The sequence below is a fragment of the Macrobrachium nipponense genome, chromosome 28, assembly GCF_015104395.2.
Source record: "Macrobrachium nipponense isolate FS-2020 chromosome 28, ASM1510439v2, whole genome shotgun sequence".
Lineage (NCBI taxonomy): Eukaryota > Metazoa > Arthropoda > Malacostraca > Decapoda > Palaemonidae > Macrobrachium > Macrobrachium nipponense.
The window spans coordinates 28,568,161-28,590,423 of NC_087217.1; the positions used below are offsets into that span (position 1 = coordinate 28,568,161).

General features: G+C 38.7%; 2 protein-coding genes across 3 annotated transcripts in view; one reads left to right on the forward strand and one right to left on the reverse strand.

Annotated features, from left to right (window-relative positions):
• Positions 1 to 9,468, forward strand: part of LOC135201619 (calcium-activated chloride channel regulator 1-like) — a 51,641-nt gene extending 42,173 nt beyond the window's left edge. The window contains exons 3-7 of the mRNA XM_064230676.1: positions 2,691 to 2,944; positions 5,131 to 5,252; positions 5,451 to 5,559; positions 5,701 to 6,811; positions 7,002 to 9,468. Coding sequence (XP_064086746.1) covers positions 2,691 to 2,944; positions 5,131 to 5,252; positions 5,451 to 5,559; positions 5,701 to 6,811; positions 7,002 to 8,389 — 2,984 coding nt within the window. The 3' untranslated portion in view covers positions 8,390 to 9,468. The remainder of the gene's footprint in view (positions 1 to 2,690; positions 2,945 to 5,130; positions 5,253 to 5,450; positions 5,560 to 5,700; positions 6,812 to 7,001) is intronic.
• A 5,505-nt stretch (positions 9,469 to 14,973) lies between these two features.
• LOC135201621 (galactokinase-like) overlaps positions 14,974 to 22,263 on the reverse strand; it is a 63,513-nt gene continuing 56,223 nt past the window's right edge. For both annotated transcript variants that reach the window (XM_064230679.1, XM_064230678.1), the window contains exons 8-9: positions 18,080 to 18,200; positions 14,974 to 17,209 (exon numbers count right to left, since the gene is read on the reverse strand). In XM_064230679.1, coding sequence (XP_064086749.1) covers positions 17,081 to 17,209; positions 18,080 to 18,200 — 250 coding nt within the window. In that variant the 3' untranslated portion in view covers positions 14,974 to 17,080. The remainder of the gene's footprint in view (positions 17,210 to 18,079; positions 18,201 to 22,263) is intronic.

Here is a 22,263-nt window from a genome sequence, read left to right on the forward strand (position 1 = left end):
AGTAAGCACTGTATTTCAGAGACCGCTGTCTCTCTCTCCTAGAGTGGGTACTGAAGAGAGGAGACAGCAGTCTTTGAAATATAGTACTTAATTTCTATATTTTAACTTTTTATGGGCTCCTTTTATCAGATATAATTCTGTTGTAACAGAACATTTTTACCAGTCATATATATATATATATATATATATATATATGATATATATAATATATATATATGTGTGTGTGTGTGTGTGTGTGTGTGTGTGTGTGTGTGTGTGTGTGTACGTATTATATATAAAACCAAAAATATCTACGCATCTTAAATTAACATAATTACGAACCTGCCATAAATAAACACGAAGTCTCATTTGAATATAATTGTAATTGATGTGAAACCAGATTTGTTTTCCCATCCACTTAACCCATCGTCGACCAAAGGAAACAAAAACATAATTATTCTAATTTTTACCATCGGTGCACAGAGTCACACAGCGCGTGCTTGCGCGCTGCTTGCAAACCCGCCGAGATGAAATAATGAAAATAGGCAATGAATCATTGCATTAAATCTGGAAAATAAGAGGCGTTTCTGTTAACAGTCTGGTGTAAGGGATAGTGGGGTCACAATGAGACCCGGAAATGTGTACAGTTTTCAGACAGAGTTAATAAACATCGTTGATAGTTTTGAAGATTTGAATGAAACTATAATTAATTGGGCTGATTTTAAGAGTAAGTTATATTTTCACTTTGATTCAATTTTGTTTTTATTTTTAATTCATTTATGTATTGTATTATCTTGTTTTTGCTTTCTGTTTTAATTCGTTTTCGAGTTACTGACATGTTTCTTAAGAGACATACATTATCTCGAAACTGAGAATGGTAGTATTAATAATAATAATAATAATAATAACGTAACAGAATTTGCAAGTCAGAATAATTACCATAGTTCACATAAATCAATAAAAATTATTATTCTAACAGAGGCAAAGCTAATAGTAAAAAATATCGTGGGATATTCAAAATATGAATGAAACTGTATCCCTGAATAAGGATCATAGTTCATATGAATCAAGAAAAATTACTGCTATTATAGAGGCAAAAGTATTAGTAAACAAACCACGGGACATTTCCAACCCCTTGAAACGGAAAATCAGGTATACAGCAAACGCAAAACGACTGAAAGTGGAACGAGAAACATTAATCGTCCGACGAACGTCCGGCTTTCGAAATTGTCTCTCTTCAAGATGGCGCCCCACTGGCATACATCGCCCGGGAGATGATGATGATGACGATGATGGCAAGGGTCTCTCCTCATTACGCTCTGGTCACCGTCATTATCTCCCGTGATTACCATTTGGACCACGCGCCCTCCGGGAGAGTAAATAACTGACCCAGAATTCAACTGATTGTGGCGTGGCCTGGCGGCGCTCAGCCGCGAGTAGAGAAACGATTTATCCCCTGGTCACCTGAGCACTCTCGGCCCCGAGCAGAATGTGACCTGAGGTGACGTCGAGAGAGAGAGAGAGAGAGAGAGAGAGAGGGCTGCGTTGCTAAGATTCTTTTCATTAGGAGTCATTAGAGAGAGAGAGAGAGAGAGCGAGAGAGAGAGAGAGAAAGAAAGAAGGGCTGCGTTGCTAAGATTTTTTCATTGTGTCTCATTTGAGAGAGACAGAAACAGAGAAGGGCGGCGTTGCTAAGATTTTTTTCATGGGATCTCACGAGAGAGAGAGAGAGTGCTGTTGTCACTCTTGATGGCGATATCCACCTTATTTTTCTTGCTTCGTTTACTGGAAATAATCTTACGTTGATTAGGGCTTGTGTCTTACTATATTATAGTAAAATTGATTCTCATTCTGTTGTTTTTGTATAAAAGCAATTTGACCGATGCTGGCATTCCTTTTAGCGGAACATTATTATTATTATTATTATTATTATTATTATTATTATTATTATATTATTATTATTATTCAAAGGAAACTCATAATCACATGAGTCAATAAAATGAGAAAGTAAATCCACAGTAGTATGCCTGTTTGCTTTTGTTATTTAAAATATATACGGCCAACTCAAACAGGCTTACCACTGTGGATTTACTTTTCCATTATTATTATTATTATTATTATTATTATTATTATTATTATTATTATTATTATTATTATTATATTATTATTATTATTATTATTATTATTATCATTAAAAATAATGGCAGAATTCACAGAATTGATTTGTATATAAAATTCTTTCAATTCTCCTTATGATTTATATTTCTGGCACGCTGGTATTATAAAGCAGCTGTCCAATATTCATCGTGCTGTAGGTCGTCAACGGAATATCGGGCTGCCAGAAAGACAAATCATAAGGCGAATTGAAAGAATTTTATATAAAATCAATTCTGTGAATTCTGCCATTATTTTTAATAAAACATGTTTGAAAGAAGGTCTGTTTCCAGCACACACAGATATTATTATTATTATTATTATCATTATTATTATTATTATTATTATTATTATTATTATTATTATTATTATTATTATTATTATTATTATATTATTATTATTATTAGGCTGAATGAACACTCATAAATAAAAATAACATTTTGCAGTACAAAACATTAACGAAAGCAATAGAAAATGACAGTAACCTTTTTTATATCTTTATTAGTCCATCTTACAACTCCTGCATCTCACGAAAACCTCCTTTCTGGCTCTTCCAGGTCGACTTCTGGCTCACGAGTGGCTCCAGTATCGTTACGGTGTCTTCGAGGAGACCGGCTGGGTCGAGAACCCCGTGCATCCGGCTCACTACCGGGCCTCCGACGGGCAGTGGCGTCCCAACGCATGCTCCAACGTCGAACTATCGCCGAATCCTGCCTGCCACCCTCGCAACGGCTCCTGCCCCTTCAGGATCGAGCAGAACGACTCTCCGCAGCTGACCAAGTCCTTCATGGCCTTTCCTGAACTGCCATCGGTGAGTTATCTCGTCTCGTAAATAGATATCTTGTTGTGTGGTCTTTTTCCTTCGGTAATTGGGAACCAAATGGTGTTTTCCGGAACTGGAACCTAGGGGGGGTTTTCGGGAATTGGAACGAAAGGGCATTTTCGGGAATTTGGACCCAAAGGGCAATTTCAGGAATTTGGAACCAAAGGGCATTTTCGGGAATTGGAACGAAGGGGCATTTTCAGAATTGGGAACCAGAGGACGTTTCCCTCATCACCTCAGACATCTTGTTATGTGGTGCTTTTCTTTCGGGAACTGGGAACCAAAGGGTATTTTCGGGAACTGGGAACCAAAGGACGTTTTCGGGAATTTGGAAAACCAAAGTGCATTTTCGGGAATTTGGAGCCTAGGAGCGTTTTCGGGAATTGGAACCTAATGGCGTTCTCGGGAATTGGGAACCAAAGGGAGTTCCCCACATCAACTCAGACATCTTGTTATGTGGTACTTTTCTTTTTGGGAATTGGGAACAGAATAGTGTTTTCAGGAATTAGGAAACTAGGGGCGTTTTCGGGACCTGGAACCCAATGGGCGTTTAACGCTTCAAATCATTTGGTTGTGTTATTCTTAAGTTAATGTTTATTTTCATCAAAAAATGGCAGAAAGGCATACAATTAAATACGTGACCAATCAGTCACATTTTTAACCAGTTGTAGAGTAAAGTTTCATCGAAGCTCTTTTGTATGCTTTCTCTGTTATACTATTGATGATGCTAATGTTGTTGTTGTTGTTGTTGTTGTTGTTGCTGCTGTTTTACAAGCTTTCATAACATATAAAGTCCAAAGGTGAGAAAACGAGATAATATAACAATATCAATCACAGCCAAGATTGCTGTCGAGTGCAATTGTCTCTTACGCTTGGATTGGTATCTAAAGATGCATTGAAATTCCTGGCGTACATTTTAATAGCCCGTTCTACAGTTTGTGTTTGAGAATTTGCATACAGAGAAAGTGCTAGTTTATACTGGAGAGAGAGAGAGAGGAGAGAGAGAGAGAGAGAGAGAGAGAGAGAGAGAAGGCACCTTAGCTTCAAGACTAACTGTTAATCTACCTGCAAAGAATGTAGGCCATAAAAAAAATTACGATGCAATCACCTGTCACTTGGAGACTGATATTCAGATTACATGTTAGCTCCCAGTCCTCTGGAACCCGCCCCCCCCCCCCCTCAACCACCCCCCCCCCCCTCGTCTAAAAAAAAATAGACAAAAACCAAACACGGAGTGACCTTTTAGAAACAAATGAAAATGTAATATAATAAGTGATAATTGTACTTGTCACGGCTGTCTGGGTGCTCCAGCGATGATTTATGTTAATGGGTGAGCTCAGCGCCAGGGGCATTTTCATGCTCATTCCTTCCCAGGCTTAGCGCATAGCGAGAGAGAGAGAGAGAGAGGAGAGAGAAGAGAGAGAGAGAGAGAGAGAGAGAGAGAGAAGGAACTTTTCGAGGGTTCTAACTACGAGTGAGAGAGAACTTTTTTCGAGGGTTCCAACTACGAGAGAGAGAGAGAGAGAGAGAGAGAGAGAGAGAGAGAGAGAGAGAGAGAGAGAGAGAGAGAGAGAGAGAGAAGGCCATAGTTCAAAAAGCCTTTTATTAAAGTAATTTTCGTTTTTATTGTTAGACTTAATTCCCGTTTCTAATTAACTTTGTCAGTAGCATTCACAGGTTTACTTTTCTATATTCATTTTTCTTATTTTTATTTCAATTTATTTTTCTTTCATATTTATACGTTTTGAGGGTCATTGTTATTCACTGAAAGGATTCGTTCAACCAGAGACCCTTCTATGTGATTCGAAATCTGACACTATATCGTTTGAATTGAAATGACAAGAGATCCGTAATTTCACGATCTAGAAGGAGCGCTTTTAAAACATTTTTACATTTAAGAGGTTTTTTTATTTTTGTTAATGGCTTATGAATCGAGATTTGTCTTCTGTCATCGCCTGTGTCAGTTGAAACAGTTGAATGAGAAGCTTAAGATTGAAAATGAACTCATTCCTCTTTTGTAATTATAGATTCTGAATTAATAGTGGCTATTTTTATTCCCTTTTTTATAATCAGCTGAATTTGTCCTGTTTCCAAGACCTAAAAGCTAAAAAAATTGGTAATCTCTTTCGCCGCTGGCAGTCATGATAATAACAACACCTTCTTCTTCATTCCAGGTGAAAGAGCTCTGTGACGAAGGCTCGCATAACCGGGAAGCACCGACGCGCCACAACCTCCTCTGCGACGGAAAATCTGCTTGGGAAGTCATGAGGGCTTCTCCTGATTTCCAGAATAACAGGTAATGTTAAAATTCTGTCATTTTTTGCATGACTTTGTGTGAGATCATAGTTACTGTGCCTGGTCTTGCTTTTATTTTGCAAGTTATGCCTGTGATTGACATATTGCCAGTGACTTTAAACTGTTGGTGTGAATATCTATTGTAGATAAAGATATTTTCTATTTTGTAATGAACTAAGACAAAATATTATGATTGCAGGAATGTTGAAGGGGGACTCAGAGAAAGCGAGGTCACATTCCAGTACGTTCGCCCCCGTAACCCAAGAATTGTCTTGCTCATTGATGACACCAACGTCATGAACGTGCAGGTAAATGCCAGTTTTTCATTCTTCTTCGCATTTTATAAAGTAAGTCTTAAACCAAAAGACTTACACACGGAGACATGTATATTAATAGAGAAGAGGTTGGTGCTCGGAGTAAGAACTCATATATTCTCTGTCCTTTTACAGAAACGTTGGGACTTCATGCGCAAGGCAGTCAGGAAGCTCGTTACGTACGACGTCCCCGATGGCTACGGCATCGGTCTAGTAGTATTCAACTCCATTCCCTCCACCAAGTATCCAATGACAAGCCTCACAGACGGCATAACCAGAGAAAAAGTTGGCTCATCCTTACCCAGGAACCCTTCGAGGGAAGACGAGCACAAACGTTGCATAATATGTGGCGTGAGAGAAGCCCTTAAATTGATTCAGCAAGATGGTATTGGCGGACATATCGTGATGGTGACGGCGGGAAGCGGCTTGGTTGAAGAGAGCGAAGCCGCCGAGACAGCGCAGCTACTCCTGGAAGCCCATGTTGTCCTTCATGCCATCATCTATCCTCTGGCTGAAAAGTACCCGACGCCGAACGGCGGCCTAGAAACCCTAGCTGCTCGTTCGGGCGGCAATACGTTTGTGGTACGGGATGAGGGTATCGGAGCGGATTCAAAGCTTAGCATGTACTACAATCTTTTAGATTCCTTCTACCACGCGTTACTCTCCGCATCTGGGCAGTCTGCTCTACCTGTCAAGGTACATTCGGCAGAGCATCCAGGTGGAAGGGTGCCAATATCTGAGGGCAGCTTTATGATGGACCCAACCTTAGGCACTGATACAGTCTTTGCCATTTTCTACTACGATGTGACGCACGTTGGGAACCAAGTTCATCTCGTGAGTCCACACGGTCAGGTTATTGACACAGCCAACATGCAAAACGAAGATGGCAACATCAACATGATCACCGTTCGGTTGGTAGAAGCTCAAGTGACGCCCGGCCTTTGGCGCTACAAAGTTGAGAACCGCGCGGATTCCCATCAGGCCCTTTACGTCCAAGTTACTTCACGGCCACGCCTCCAGCCTAGAGTTCCAAGTGTGAAAGTTCGTACGTGGATCAATCCCAGCCTAGGCGTAGTCAATGCTAGCGACATATCCAAACCACTTGCTCTGTATGCTGAAGTCAGGGTTGGTCTGATGGGCGTAGAAGGAGCTAAAGTCATAGCAATGCTTACCAGACTTGGCTACACCAACAATGGAACTCAGTATCCACCTCTGGAAGTCCAGCTGTTTGACAATGGCCTTACAAGTGAGTGTCACTTATTAAGTTTATATTGATTCATGTTATGACCTTAGAAGATATGAGATCTCGTATATTAACCTATTACAGTCTTAATATATTTGCAAATATATGTGTAGGTAGTAAAAATGTAGAAAAATGTATCTTATACTTTACAACTTGTTCAATTCATATTCTAACTTTCCTCCTTATTTTATAGGTCCCGACATGAACAAAGGAGATGGCGTATACTCTCGTTTTGTGCCTGGACTCGTGTCTGGGAAGTACAGCATCATCGTGAACGTGGAAGGCAAAATCGACGACAATGATTTCGCTCGTCGCTCCAGACTTGGAATCGTTGATGTCATAGGAACCCTTCCAAAGAAAGATGTCCTTCCCCCTGCCCGCGTTGTGGACCTCCGAGCAGCACTGCTACCAGACACAGTGAACCAAGTAGCTTTCACTTGGACGGCCCCTGGTGGAGATATAGATTACGGAACTGCTGATCGGTATGTCGTCATGGCCTCAAACAACCAGCTCGACTTGCTGGAAGGAGGAGGCACTCTGCTCGAGGACTGGCCAGCTCCTCTGGCATCGCCTGCCATACAGCAACACACGGTTCTCTGGAAAGAATACGAAACTGTTAGCTACGTCTCTCTTTACGCTGTGGATGAAGAGGGAAATACTGGTGGCTTCAGCAATATCGTCAGTGTCTACGTTCCAGCTCCACCCACCACAACCGTCGCTCCTCCTTCGAAAGCTCCTCCAGTGTTGTCTGCCAACACGTCCGCCGTCAAAGAGGGAACCAGTGCCCCAGTGTTAGCTGCCCTCGATACTCACCAACTTGCTGTCATCTTCGGGTGCGTCGGTGGGTTTATCGTCGTCGTTGCTGTTATTGTGTGTTACTGCGCAGCTAGTCACCGCCACCATCGCAAGGCTGCTGCCGCCAAGAAGGCGCACGAAGTCCAGGACGCATATAGCATCAATGTCACTGTTGCATCGAAGGGCGTGGACTTCGCAGAGGGCAAGGAGAAAGACGGCATCAAGAAGGAATACATCAGCCCCGTGGAATCGTGGTCAGCATCGCAGCTCTTGAGTAACCATCAAGACGGCAAGCGCAGCAGTATGTCCGGTCGTTCAGACAACAATTCCGACCACAGTGCATCCACCAAAAAGAGCTACGGAGGATCCTCCGAGCCGAACGACTTCTACGGCGAGGCCAACCAGTACCACTACCAGCACCCCGGTTACCCAGATCACTACCCTGCTCAGAGCGATGGCTACCCAACACCTACTGAAGGATTCCCCAACGACAACTACCCTCCTCCTTCCGAGGCCCGTTCCTACATGAGCTCACAGCCTTCAGACTCCTTCCTCTCGGTATCCTGTGACCTGCTTCCCTCGACTCACGGACCTCCTGCTTACGCTGCTTATCCTTCCTACGACAGTTCCCTCAGGTCCGGAAAGGTCCCTCCTCCCATTCCTCCCAAGCCGAAGGTTCTGTACACGCCAGAGCCTTACATGTACGACACCCAGTCTCTGGACCCACATTCATCGACGCCCTCTGTGGCATCTGAAAAGCGTGTGCGCAACGTCACAATGGTGTAAGTGTGACAGCAGTGATATGTTCTGCTAAATGCAGCTTATCAAAAGTTATTGGCATTATTATAGGATAATTGTGATATGTAGTAATGTAAGGGACCTCTCTCTTTTTTTTTTTTTTTTTTGTCTTTTTGTACATACCATTCAAGGATTTAGTTCATAGTACAAATATTATATGTGAGTGCTCAACTTACCGCAACGGAAATCTTTGCATGCGTGATATTTGGAGGCTTCGAGTGCACTGAAACTCCCATGGACGCACCGTGCAGTTTCTGCGCAATAAAAGAAAAGACTTGGAATATTACAGAAGCCTCGTGATCTCATTCAAACGCTGTAGACAGTGAAGGAACGAACTATATATGGGCATGTATCCATACAGCCTCTGTACTGGGGCTGCAGAATTCCTGTGCAACTGGTTTACAGTAAAGCGTGATTTGAGCAACTCTCCATGTAAACACACCTGCAATGATGTGCCATATCTCTTACGATATACTTGGAGCTTGGACTTGTGTGAGTTCTGAGGGTGCTTACGTGAATTATTCTGGAAATGAGAGGGATGACAATGCGACACTTCATCGCACAGCAGGAGGAAAAAAAAAAAAAAAGACCAGCCATCATTGGACAGTCGAGATGAAACGCGAAAAAAATCATCTGTTCTTGAAGTCAAATCTCCCAAAACAGCATCCGAATCCTTTGGTTAAATTTTGACGATTTGTCCCAAATTTGTCAGGATCTCAGTGTGAAAATTAACTTCCAGGACACATTTTTATTATAAATACGTTAAATCAACCACTGGGCACCTCTCATGGGGGCCTCAGTTCAAGGATTTGTTGTGGCTTTTGGTTTCGTCTCATCATTTTCGTCTCCTTTTATCCCTAGTCACCCCTGTTTGTCGTTGGAGGTCCTTATTTTGACTTTTCTAGTCACCCTCTGATGTAAATGACGAGTACAGTATTTTGCATTTTTTTATGATTTTATAGTATCTAGAGAGTAAGTTGACTGTAAGATATTCGCGTGCAATTATGTACAGATTATACAATAGAGATATTTGTTAACTGGTTTTGTAAATAAATTTGAAGACAACATTGAGCATTTGGTATTGGCGTAATCCTTAGCCGCTGGTCACTATAGTAAAAAAAAGTATAAATATGCCTGTATCTATCTCGATTCCCTTTGTTAAAACCCTTGGGAAATATATCGTGTGGTATAAAGGTACCGTGACTCAAGGAATCTGCAACGAACGCCTGGTTTAAAATCTGTTTTTACAACATAAACCACAAGGCACCACAGTCTTTGATAGAATTCCAAACGGGAATCATTCCCGTAGGCGGGTAGTACATTCAGTGCACCTTACACGGTGCACTGCAGGCATTACTCAAGGTTTATTGCAGCGTCCCTTAAGTCCTTGGCTGCAACCTCTTTCATTATTTTTTACCTGGTAACAATTTACTTCATAGCGCAAGTGCGAGATTTACTTCCTGTTACGCCTTTTAAATCTGTTTTCCTTTCAGCGCTGAATGACGTCATGGGTCACAGTGCATGGCCGTTGGCCTAGATTTTATATTCCATTCCATTCCAAAATGGAATCACTGCTATGGATATATATAACTTCAAATTCAACCCAAAAAAATGCTGGCAGTGGAAATCTGTTTATTGCTAACGATAACTGTATTGTTCTAAGGGATCCACAATAATAAGAATGTTAAAAGTTCGTGTATGATTTATAAACACTAAAAGCTTTCGAACCCTTCTCTGGTTTCATCTTCAGTCCAAAAGCATTTTTTTTTTTTGACTGAAGATGAACCCACGGAAGGGTTCGAAAGCTTTTGTAAAGTTTTCATAAATTATAGACTAACTTTTAACATTATTACTATTGTGGACCCCTCAGAACATTGTATAAACTCTCGTGACAGAGAGTTTATCTAACTGTATCGCTATTTATGGAATATTTTGCGAAGATGCACTGTTGTTTATAGAATCCCCCCTAAAAAAGGTATGAACATGTTGTCTTAGTAAAACTTCAGTGACATCAATAAAAAGGGCTCACGATGCCTTAGATTAGGGTAACTTTTCTTGAAGAAGAAAGTCAATCAAAATTATTCTTAAAAATCTGTATTAGTCTACTTGGCACCACGTATTCTGACAAACATAACTGCAAAGATAAAGAGATCTCTGCAAATTCCACAATTTTGTCACTTATCATTACTTGGTCGCTTTGTATACAAGTTTTTTTTTCAAGTGTTTAGATGTTTAAAGTTAACTTGCTGTCGCAGGCAGCGTTATCAACAGCTAGTCGTTGGCGCTTAACATTCCGATATCAGCTGACGTGACGAGTGCTGGAATTAACGAAGCCAGCATATTTATAGTCCAGCTGCATCGAACGCTAAGCTAACTAGTTTTTCTGGCACAGGGCAAATAAAAACACAAGTCCTCGTATTGCTAAACCGCACGGAAGTACTCAACTTTAACAGGAAACTTCGAGAGCGAGGTGACAATTACATGTGGCTAGTAGTAAATATAAACTGTTGTCATCATTATTATTCAAAGCTGAACCCTATTCGTGTGGAACAAGCCCAACAAAGGGGCCATCGACTTTAAATTCAAACTTCCAAAGAATATTATGGTGTTTATTAAAAAACAGTAACAGAAGGTAATGGGAAATACAGAAAGACTTTGGTAAGTTGTGGTATATTAAATATACGTTACAAGCATAAATGGGGAACAAAACATGAGCACGAGATGTATATTTTAATGGCTTATTAAACGCTGATTGAACTTGATTATTTCAAATCAGAATGTTATTATGAATATTCAAAGAGTATCCTCAGCATATTAACAAACAACCATATGACTACTTACTTGTGAAATATTACCATTCTCTGACACTCTTAAGACCAAGAGAATTGTCCCAGAAGCAGAAGGCGACAGTTCACCATGTAGCGTGAAAGGTGAAAGGAGTTTCTGTGTAATGATTCACTGTTTATTCGATAACCAGTCTGTTTAACCGGCTGGTTTTTATTATTGTTTATATCGCTGACTGGATTATATGGGGAAATCTTATGACGTAATCACGACACATTTGAACTCATGATGTAGTACACATTTTTGTTGTCAGGTAAGAAAGATATTCCTAAATAGTTTCATACTTAACAGAGCCCTTGTTTGTGTAGGAATCTTATTTCACAAATAAAACCCGTGAAATAGTTTGGTTTTTGGACAAAGTAAGTTCCATTTGTCAGTTTATTTGCCGTTCGAGAACTTTATAAACTAATATTTTTTACTTATATACATATATATATATATATATATATATATATATAGTATATATATATATATATAGATATATATATATTATATATATATATATCTATATATATATATATATATATATATATATATAAATAAAAGCAATATAAAAACACCGTATCGTTCTTCTAAGTATTCAGTAGGAAGGATCTACAGTGATATTCTTGTAATATCATAGCCTTGTAAGATTTTCTACACATATATTTCTTCTTGATAAACAAGAATATTATATTGTGGATCCCTGTAATGATATATAGTATAATATTATATATATATATATTATATATATTATATATATATATATATGTATATATATTATATATATATATATATATATATAATATATATATATATATATATATATATATATAATAGTAGGATACCTCTGTAACCAGTGTGAACTAAACTTGTTTATGCTTTTAATAGGTATTACAGTACAATATTTGGCAATTTAGACATACAATCACTCGTTATAGATAGTTAGAAAATGACGGCTGATTGTAATTGCGTAGTTACAGCCTAGTTAATTATAGGGGGTTGAATGACGCAATGAGTGTAAGGGGAATCCGCTGTGCTACCGACGAGTCTCCTATGTAAGAATAGTGGAAGTTTAATGGTATTTGCCTCATCCAAAATTCAATACTCGGTTTCTGCAACTTTTAAAATCTAGCAAAATCATGGGTAATTTGATGAAGAATTAAGTCTTATTGTTATATAGGCCTAGATCGGAACACTTGGCCTCAGTAGGATACATAGGCCTATTTTGATAACTTCATAACTTCATAGTATGGCTATTCACATAATACACATTAATATAATGTAATATATGGTCATATCAGGTTACTTATATGAAATGTGACAATAATCTCGGCCCTCCTCGGAAATTTAAACAGATACATTAGTTTACTATTAAGTACGTTTTCTTATTTTTGTATTTACTTTAAAAGAAAACGTATCCACCTTATAAGTGTGGTATACTACAATAAAATATTCATTATAGTTTTGAACCTCTGTGACTTCATTAACAATTTCTTTACATCATCAAAGCTGGTCTTTTTAGCCACTAAATGATCAGTTTTAATTATAATGTTAATTATGATACTACAAAGTATCGATAAAATCATTTTTATTCTAGTTTAGACCTGTGTGACTTCGTTAAAAATTTCTTTATAGTATATCATCAAAGTGGGATTTGTTAACATCTTAATCATTCATTTTAATAATACAGTTAATTTGAATAACATTAATAGTGAAGAAATTGGTGAGTTAAATCTCTCTGGAGATTGAGTTAATTGCCAAATTAACTAGATCTAATACATCGTTAATCATTCATTAAGAACAGATGTGCTATTTTCATTGCATTGTTGCCATAAACCTTATCTTATTGCCTCAAAACAGTTGGTCTTATTGAATTTTTTTATGCCATCCGTTTATTTGATTGTAGGCAAACCTATCTGTGTTTTGATTGTAGGCCTATGTGTTTTGTGGACTAAATAATGTGGTTCAGTGTGCATATGTATTATTTGAATGCGCAAATAACATTTTATTCTTGCTTGACTAAATAAAGTGTAAATAAAGTCATTTATTCATAAGATTGCTGATTAGAGGGGTAGCAGGTTTTGTATTTTGATGTTCAAATTGTTTCTTGGCCCAGAATTAAAATATGCATAATTTGTCCACAGTTGACAAGAATGGAGAGTCACTGGGGGATGACGTTAAAAAATAGTTCTTATCTTGAACATTCCAGCCATTTTGTTATCAGCAAATGATGGCTCGTTATTTTCCCATTTGATTTTTGAAAGTTTGGTCTGATGAACTGGCACTGGAACAATCTTGTACTTATTTAGTACGTTTATTTTTGATGAAGGCGCCTCGGAGGTTGTCAGATTTGTTTGGTTGTTCTTGACAACCCATATAATCCCCAAAGCAACAGTCCATTCTTTATTCTAAATTTGGCCGAAAGTGCTGAAAAGGTATAGATGTTGAGACATAACTCTCTTCCTAAAACATCACTAAAGCATGGACTCAATGCAGTCATTTTAAATGAAAAATTTCCATCATTCATCAATGAAAACTCCCTGCAAGGGGATAAGATATGCAAAAATTATTATAAAGGATTAGGCTAACTGTAGGAACTATAAACCCATCCCTATACCAACCTTAAGATATTGAGTTTGGAAAACAATAAAACTAAAGGGTTATTCTTCTAGAGAGTAAAGTGCAGTACTTGTCTAAATTGACAGTTTAAGGTTTTGGGTTTTTTTTCGGGCGTGTTGTATAGATTCATCTTTATGGTTGTTCAGATGGGAGGAAAATCAGTAGTTACAGTATGGGGATAATGCCTAGTTCGTGCAATTAACCTCATTCTTCACAATCAACTTGTTCATATCTTATCTCTTGTGGGAAGTCTTCATGAGGCTATGCTTTGGTGGTGTTTTAAAAGGACACCCATGTCTCAGCATTTGAAACCTACCAAATTCACAATGAAAAATAGATGGTTGTATTCAAGTGTCCAATTACTGTTATTCATTCAATTCAGCTATCAACTTCCTGTCTGCCATTACAGAATTATTTCCAAGCACAATCTGTATGTAGTCTAGGCTAACCCTGGTGAATAGTTGTTGAACATAGGTTACTGACCCTTAAGTGTCCATAAAACTTTAAAATTTGGCAGTATGTCAGTCTAGGGTCATTCAACTGCCATTTGCTTTTGTATCAAGGTAATATACTTATGCTTTTGGAAGACATACTGCAACACAAGCAATGTTTCATGTGTATGGTTTCCATTTCCCTCTTTGGAAACTGTTCTCATGCATGTCTAATCATCCTAAAAGTCAATGCCTTTCTTTTATTCAGTCTGGAAGGTTCTTGTGTAATGTCTTTCTACCCGTGGTTTATATGAAACATTTGTAGCTCATTTGTGAGTAGCAAGTATATTCTTGGTCAAATCTACTTAAGATTATTTCAGTGCTCTCATTCATCCATTTGCTTTATCTACCGCAGTTACCACAGTAAACATCACATACTTAAATATTAGTTTTTATTCAACAAAGAGGCTCTGCTTTTTATGCATTCATTATACTTTGTAAGAATATGAAAAACTATCATTTGAAGTTGCATATATGAAAAAGTAAGAAAAATCATAGACTTTGTCTTCAAAATTTCATAAGCATTCCTCAAAAAAAATTTGCAAACACGTCCAGAAGTTTTAAGCCACTAAATACCGTGGTAATGTTTTAACCAATTATACATGAAAAACTGAATAACAAATAAGAAAACTAATATTCTACTATGTCCTTTTTATTTTGAAAATTATCTTGAAAAGACTACAAAATGACTTAAGAAGTGATAAATTTTAAATACACATGGATTTTTATTCCAGTGATGAAAATGTTTTACAAATAACAGGGGCAACGATCAATAATTAGCAACCTTTGTATTGAAAGTTATAACAGTATAATGCTACAAAACTGGAAAGCAATTTAACTTATGAATGTGTAGTATTTTATACCAACATCAAAAGTCTTACAGCTATTTCAGGTATTTTATTGACCTATGACTGTCAACAGCTGAAAAATTACAAAATAAAACTACTCTGTAAGGCCTACATTATCACAGCCTTAGACACTGCACTGAGCAGTGAATTTGTGCAATAAATCACAAACATTTCAGTGGAAACAATATTTCAAAAATTAATTTGTCACTCCCATAATGGCTACCCTTCGAAGAGTTATTCCTTGGAAAAAATATATGTCTACAACAGAAATGACCCTCATATGAGGCTGCACCCAATAGTGTTCTTTGGGTAACATTGTACTGAATGTTCTCCAATACTGTATGTCCATCCATACTACAGTTTCATTCTTTGACCTTTTAATCTGTTCCTTTTTGTCTTCCCTGTTACCCCCAACTTTACTTCTTGCTAAAATCTTCAGTGACTTATCTAAATGCAAAATCCACTGGCACTGTTATAAATCTCAAACCGATTCAGTGGACTGGCTCAACCACTTTTCCATGGTAACAAAACTAAGAATATTATTATTAATCACATCAAAGTTACATGTCTATGAGAGGTAAGACTCTGAACTGTGTGGTTTACCCAGACTACTTTATAATAAATACAATTATAATAATAATACTGTAGTACTAATTGGGCTAACCAAAAGGAATGGTCCAAAAGGGGTAATTTAAGAAATTAGGACACCTGGGCAGAAAGAAACTGATGGTAACAAAGGAAAAGTAAAATCTAGTAAACAATGCAGCTGGAGGCACATGGGAAGTAGCAAAAAGCAACTTTAAGACTGCCTACTGCATGTTGCTAAAAGAACAGTCTAGGCTTATCCTGCCTGGAGGAAATAAAACTGGAAATGTGGTAAGGAATGATAACCATAATCATCAGCATTTTGTAAAGATTGTCCCTTTACACTTTGGACATTGGTAAGGAATGGCAAGTGTGTAACAAAAAACAAAAAAGTGCAAAAAAACTAAAAACTAATAACATATCAACACTATTACCTTAACAATAAAAAAATAAAACGGCAGCATTAACTTTAAACATGCAAGCTACAACAGTTCCGGATTTTCATTTGATAATTCAGAATTACACACTTTTAATTGTAATATCATTGGAATTTTGAATATGGTAATTCATAAATATTCTGAATCTGGATTTGTCTTGTTCAAAAATTGAACAGGAGTACGTTTGACATTTGCATAAGCCTGCATCTAAGATGAATTACTTCTACTGAGATATTCCACATTAGGTTTGTTACTGTAATGAAGGTATGATCTACGCAAATAAAACAGGTTTTAAAATTATCCAATCTTTGAGAAACTAGTCTCAAAAATAATTTCAATGTGGCTTCTAATAGCTGCTTTGTCAGTGCTACCATACCACAACCCCAATGTTGCTACCAAGAACACACACACACATACATGAAACAAAGTAAATAACTGGCCTTTAACATTTCCTATTCTCAGGTAAATCCAAAAGTTTCACAAATAATAATAGTGTTAAAACTTAGTTATCTCTATTTTATTCTACAGTATAATACTTATACTGTAGAATAAAATTGAGGTGCAAATTAACTCTAAATATACCCCAGAATATTAGTAGTTATTCGATAAAATTAATTGCATGATAAGGACACTTATACCAAAGTATAAACTACATACACAAAGGCATGTATTAGCACAAATTCAAACCTGGGATACTGAAAGCGTAACTATACTGGTTCACACTTCATCACCTAAAAGTTCAGAGAAAAAATTAATGACGAAAATTGTACTGAAACTTTTGGTAACGTTGGATCTCCTTTAGTATTTCTGAAATATAAATGGGAAGGACTCCCAAGTTCATCTTCTAATTCTTCATAATCTCTAGAACTTTTTTTATGCTTTTTTGTGTAAGAGGGAAACTTCCTGAGCCCCATGTGAAGGTGCACATACGTAAAATGTTGGAGTGCCTTTGTAGTTTTGCTTGATGTGGCCAATGAGGTCTTCGACATTTTCTTGCTTTACCTGTAAAAAGGAAACCATCGTTAATACATAAATACATCAGAGCATAATGTACATAAAATGTAGTGTTATACAAGACTGAAGCTTATTTTCCATCTTAACTCATTTACTTGAAGTATGTTCTAAGACAACCTCTATGAGACCGCATGTGATTCAGTAGTTTAGCTGAGATAGTCTATAGTAATGCCTTTGTTGTAAATTACTAAGGAAATTTTATTTTTGCAGAAGAACTCTACATTCTGGATATGACCCAGTGAAGGGGAAAAATGAGAAATCTATCTTACAAGATCCCACAACTACCATGAGTATACCCCAGGAATGAACAGAGAATATGGTAAGTATGTACCCTAATTGTCTGATATCTTTAGAAATTGAGCTGAAAATCAAACCAATGTTATACATTAAATGAAGAATTAATTAATATCATTATTTATAAATTATTCTTGATAAAGAATTTTTGCTATTACTTTATTGCTCACTTGGAAGTGTCCAATAAGTGAGACCTATTTCTGATTCCACAATCCTCATAAGCTAAGAAATCAGAAACTAAAGACTTTCAAACAATATTATCATCTTACTGAATTAGTAATGAACTTTCTATATTTCATCATATGTAATTATGGTATATTTGCCTTTGTCATAATTCCTTGTAATTAATATTTGGCATTGCTTAAAAAATGAAGTTAATTCCTGTTACCTATAAAGAAAACTAAGGTAAAAGCCAGTTACCCAAAATCACAGAAATGTACAACAAATTTAGCACTATTATAACTATTTGTATCAAAGCTAAATAGCCTTAATACTATAAACATGATTAAAGGGGATATTTTTCTGTCAATTTTTAGTACATTTTCCGCCTATGCCAAATCTTACCAGAGTCACTGTACATCCTCCAAAGCCACCACCTGTCATTCTTGATCCGTAAACACCAGAAACTGCTAAGGCAAGGTCTACCAGCTGATCAAGTTCTGGACAGGATACTTCATAATCATTCCTGAAATTCAGTGAGAAAACAAACATCTACAAAAAAAATGCCAATGCATAGATACATTTCCATGTAAACTTTTACCATTTCACTGCATGTGAACCAGCAGTCAGTACAAATAACCAAAGAGAAGCAAAAAATTTAAGAAACTGACAACTCTGGATTAGGCATTTTCCCATTGTACTGCAGCACCTCCTGATTGCCCTGTATTTAGTGCCTGAACTATGAAAAGTCCCTGGACTGAGTGGACTTTCCTATCAACAATCTGTATCATGAAAGTTCAGTGTTTTTTATCAGTTCATTTCACCAGAAGATTGAAGTCTTTACAAAAATGTTATTGTTATGATACAATAAAGTTTGTTCATACTTACCTGGCAGATATATATATAGCTGTATTCTCCGACGTCCGACAGAATTTCAAAACTCCCGGCACACGCAGTGGGCGGCCAGGTGGTTAGTACCCATTCCCGCCGCTGGGAGGCGGATATCAGGAATCATTCCCATTTTTCTATTCAGATTTTTCATACCACTGTCCCTGAGGGGAGGTGGGTGGGTACTTTAATTATATATATCTGCCAGGTAAGTATGAACAAACTTTATTGTATCATAACAATAACATTTTGTTCATGAAACTTACCTGTCAGATATATATATAGCTGAATCCCACCATTGGAGGTGGGAAGGGACAGAATAGAAGGATTTAGGAAACACCTCAAGTGCAGATGATTGACATCTTGATTCCTTACCTGTTAGCATAGCTGACTTCTTGATTACTGTCACCGAAGTCTGCTTTTGCTTTACTAGAGTTGCCAACAAGGTAGTGACCTGTGTAGTTGGTGCGCTCTAGATGATCTGTCAACGGGGGCGTGACCACAATGTGACTAGACCATATGACCATACTGTGAGGGCAACGAAGCTAAAACCACCACCTGACCTAACCTATCGAAGTTAGTCCCATAACTTCTAGGCTAACGAAAGGGAAAGCGCCTCAAGCGACCAACCCTTCAAAGTTAAAAGCACACCTATCCCTTTTTCTATAGGATAGGATTCGTGCTGCTTCCTGCCTCCAATAATATTTTCTACGGATATGTATGGTCCTAGCGACTCGCAGATCTCATATGTCGTCTTCACATCCCGTCGGGAGTGTGAAGCGAACACAGAGTTGCTTCGCTCAAACGTGGCACTCAGGATATTACTGAGTGTCATGCTCTGTTTGAAATGCTTCCGAGGCCGCGCCCTCACCTCGTGAGCACTTACTTTAAAAGGTTTCAAATCTTTGTTCAAACATGACGAATGAGCCTCTTAGAAAGACTCCTTAAAAATAACGCCAGGGCGTTCTTCGACATGGGCAAGTCTGGTCTTTTTTACGGAACACCGCAGATTGTCCGAATGACCTTGACTTTCTTTAGTTTTATCAAGATAAAACTTGAGAGCCCCGACAGGGCACAGGACTCTCTGTGGCTCTTGCCCAATAATTTGTGCCATCCCCTTGATCTCCAGGCCTCTGGGCCAAGGGTTAGACGGGTTTTTCGTTCTTAGCAAGAACGGAAGGCTTAGAGGACACCGAATTATGTCCTCTAAAGCCAAAACCTCTGATGATGGCTAAAACCTCACTAACCCTCATTGCCGTAGCTAGAGTGGTTAGAAAATTAGCCTTTCTGGTCACGTGTATTAAGTTTACAGAAAGGAGAGGTTCGAAATGCTTTGACATCAAGAACTTCAGACTACGTCTAAGTTCCATCAAGATTTCCGCAGACCTCAAAAGATCGTGAAGGGCTTTGTTGTTTGACCAGAATTCCGAATCTCTGAGCCTAGAGGCCGTCAACAACATATTTCCGTATTCTACAATCGTTGGGACTGTTAGCTTATCCCATACTTCAGACGGAATGGGAAGGCGGTAAAGTCATTCACAGAGGTCAGAGGTAGAGGAACAGTCATTCTTCCTGCCCTATGTCCAGAAACGGCCCACTCCGATTGGTACACTGCAAAATATGCAGCACTGCTTTGCTTTGGCAATGAGACTTGCAATTAATCTTGAAGATCCTCTCGCTTCTTGACAGTCTGAACGCATTCAGACTCAGAGCGGAGAGATTTTAGGTACCTCTCGAAGTGAGGCTGTTAGAGTAGACCGATTCTCTCGGAAGGGTCCTTGGAAAGTGCTCTCTGAAGGACGTGACCTCTGTGAATCCAGCCTCTCGAAGGCCAACATGGGGCGATCAGCGTCTTTCTCACTCCCTCTGACGCCAGCGATTATCTTATTACATTTCCTAAGCTTTTGAATAGGGGAAGGGCTAAACCAACTATCGCCCATTCCATACTATAGGATGGCGTCTATTGCTACCGCTCTCGGATCGAGAATAAGGGCGCGAACGTAGAGGAAGCTTCTTCGTCTTCAATATTGCAAAATCTACGAAAGGACGTCCCCTAAAAGTCTCCACAACTCTCGACATACTTCTAAGCGAGGATTACTCAAAAGTCAAACGTCAGTAGTTGCTGCCGTCGATCGAGAAGATCCGCACGGACGTGCAATCGTGTAACGAACCTCTTACGGATCGTTACGTTCCGTGCCTATGCCGATAACCATCTCTCTTTTCTTGGGATATGAGAGAGCTGCGGAATTATCTGAGATGATTTGGACCACTCGACCAAAAACCCTCACTCTTCGAGGAACTGGAGAGCCAACCAAATTGCTTCCAATTCTTTTAGATTATGTGCCAGGACCTCTGTCCGGATGCCTGGCTCCCCTCTCATTATCACCTGAGGTGATCCTTAACCCATTGAGAGACGTTTAGAATTATCTCTGATCTTTGATGTTATTTCAGTTCTCCTGTAGAAAGGAAAAAAACTGTTAAGAGGTCTGAATTGCAGTCTATTCAGGGAAACAAGCTTCTCCAGCGAGGAAATGGTCCCAGCAGACTCATCCATTCCCTCACTAAGCATGCTTCCTTCCCTAATAAGGCTGCGCTTTGCATAAGCAGGAGAGCATTATTATAGTGCTATGCTGCGGTAGACTCGTACAGAATTCTGTTACAGTGCGGTAAGCAGCGCCGAACATGTCTAAGAGATATCTCTGTTGAAAATTTCTTAGCAAAAGGAAGTCGTTTATTCATGATTACCAGAAATCCCCTCAACCCGAGGCAAAAGTCATGATTGTAGGGCAGAGATACGGTTCGTAAATCAATCCCGCGGGAGAGAGAGACGTAACCGACTGAGCAGTACAACGAGCTACCTAACACTGAGTTGGTGACAGTGTGAGACACTGTGACAGTTACAGGCAGCAGCTTATGTTCACCTTCTCGCAGTCTTATGCCGAGTTGCCAGCTATTCTATTCATCTAAGGAATAGATTTTCCATTATTTGAACAGAAACTCTCAAGTTGGCATATCTAAGCGAAACAGAATTCGCTAATACAGAAGCTGATTTTGTGTTGTCGTAACATTACGCTTAATTAACCAAATGTTAAATCGGAAACTCCTGGAAAGTTGCCGGGAGTACCGATTAAATATACTGCGTCATCCACAATGACAGCAACCTCTCGTTTCGCACTATTCTGCCTAAGTTACCAAGCTACTCTCTCTACGAAGGAATAGGTTCGTTACTATTATCGATCATAAGAAAATTCTCAAGCAGGCATATTTAAGCGAAACATAATTCGCTACATGCAGAAGCTGAGTTGGTGTTGTTGTAACAATACCTTCAAGCATTGTCCTTACACCGGAAACTCCTGTTAATGTTCCCCTTCGGCAGCGCAATCCCGAAAGCAGACGAGGCGTTTTATGACCCCGAAATCTGCTTACAGTTTTCCTGGAATTCATCAAGTGATGGATTCTCTTGAACGCTCCCTTCGTAGAAAGAGAAGTAGACATCTTGACGAGACCAAACTCCTTCCTCTACTTCGACGACGCTCTCTTGAAGAGCGTTCTTGCAGGAATCCTGCCGAACGTCTTGATGCGTAGGACGCCTATCGTTCTGAAGAACGTCCTGGCAAGTGCTCTACCGAGCGTCATGACGTGTAGGATGCCGAGCGTCTTCAAAAGCGTCCTCGCTAGCGTCCTGGCGAGCGTCCTCGCTA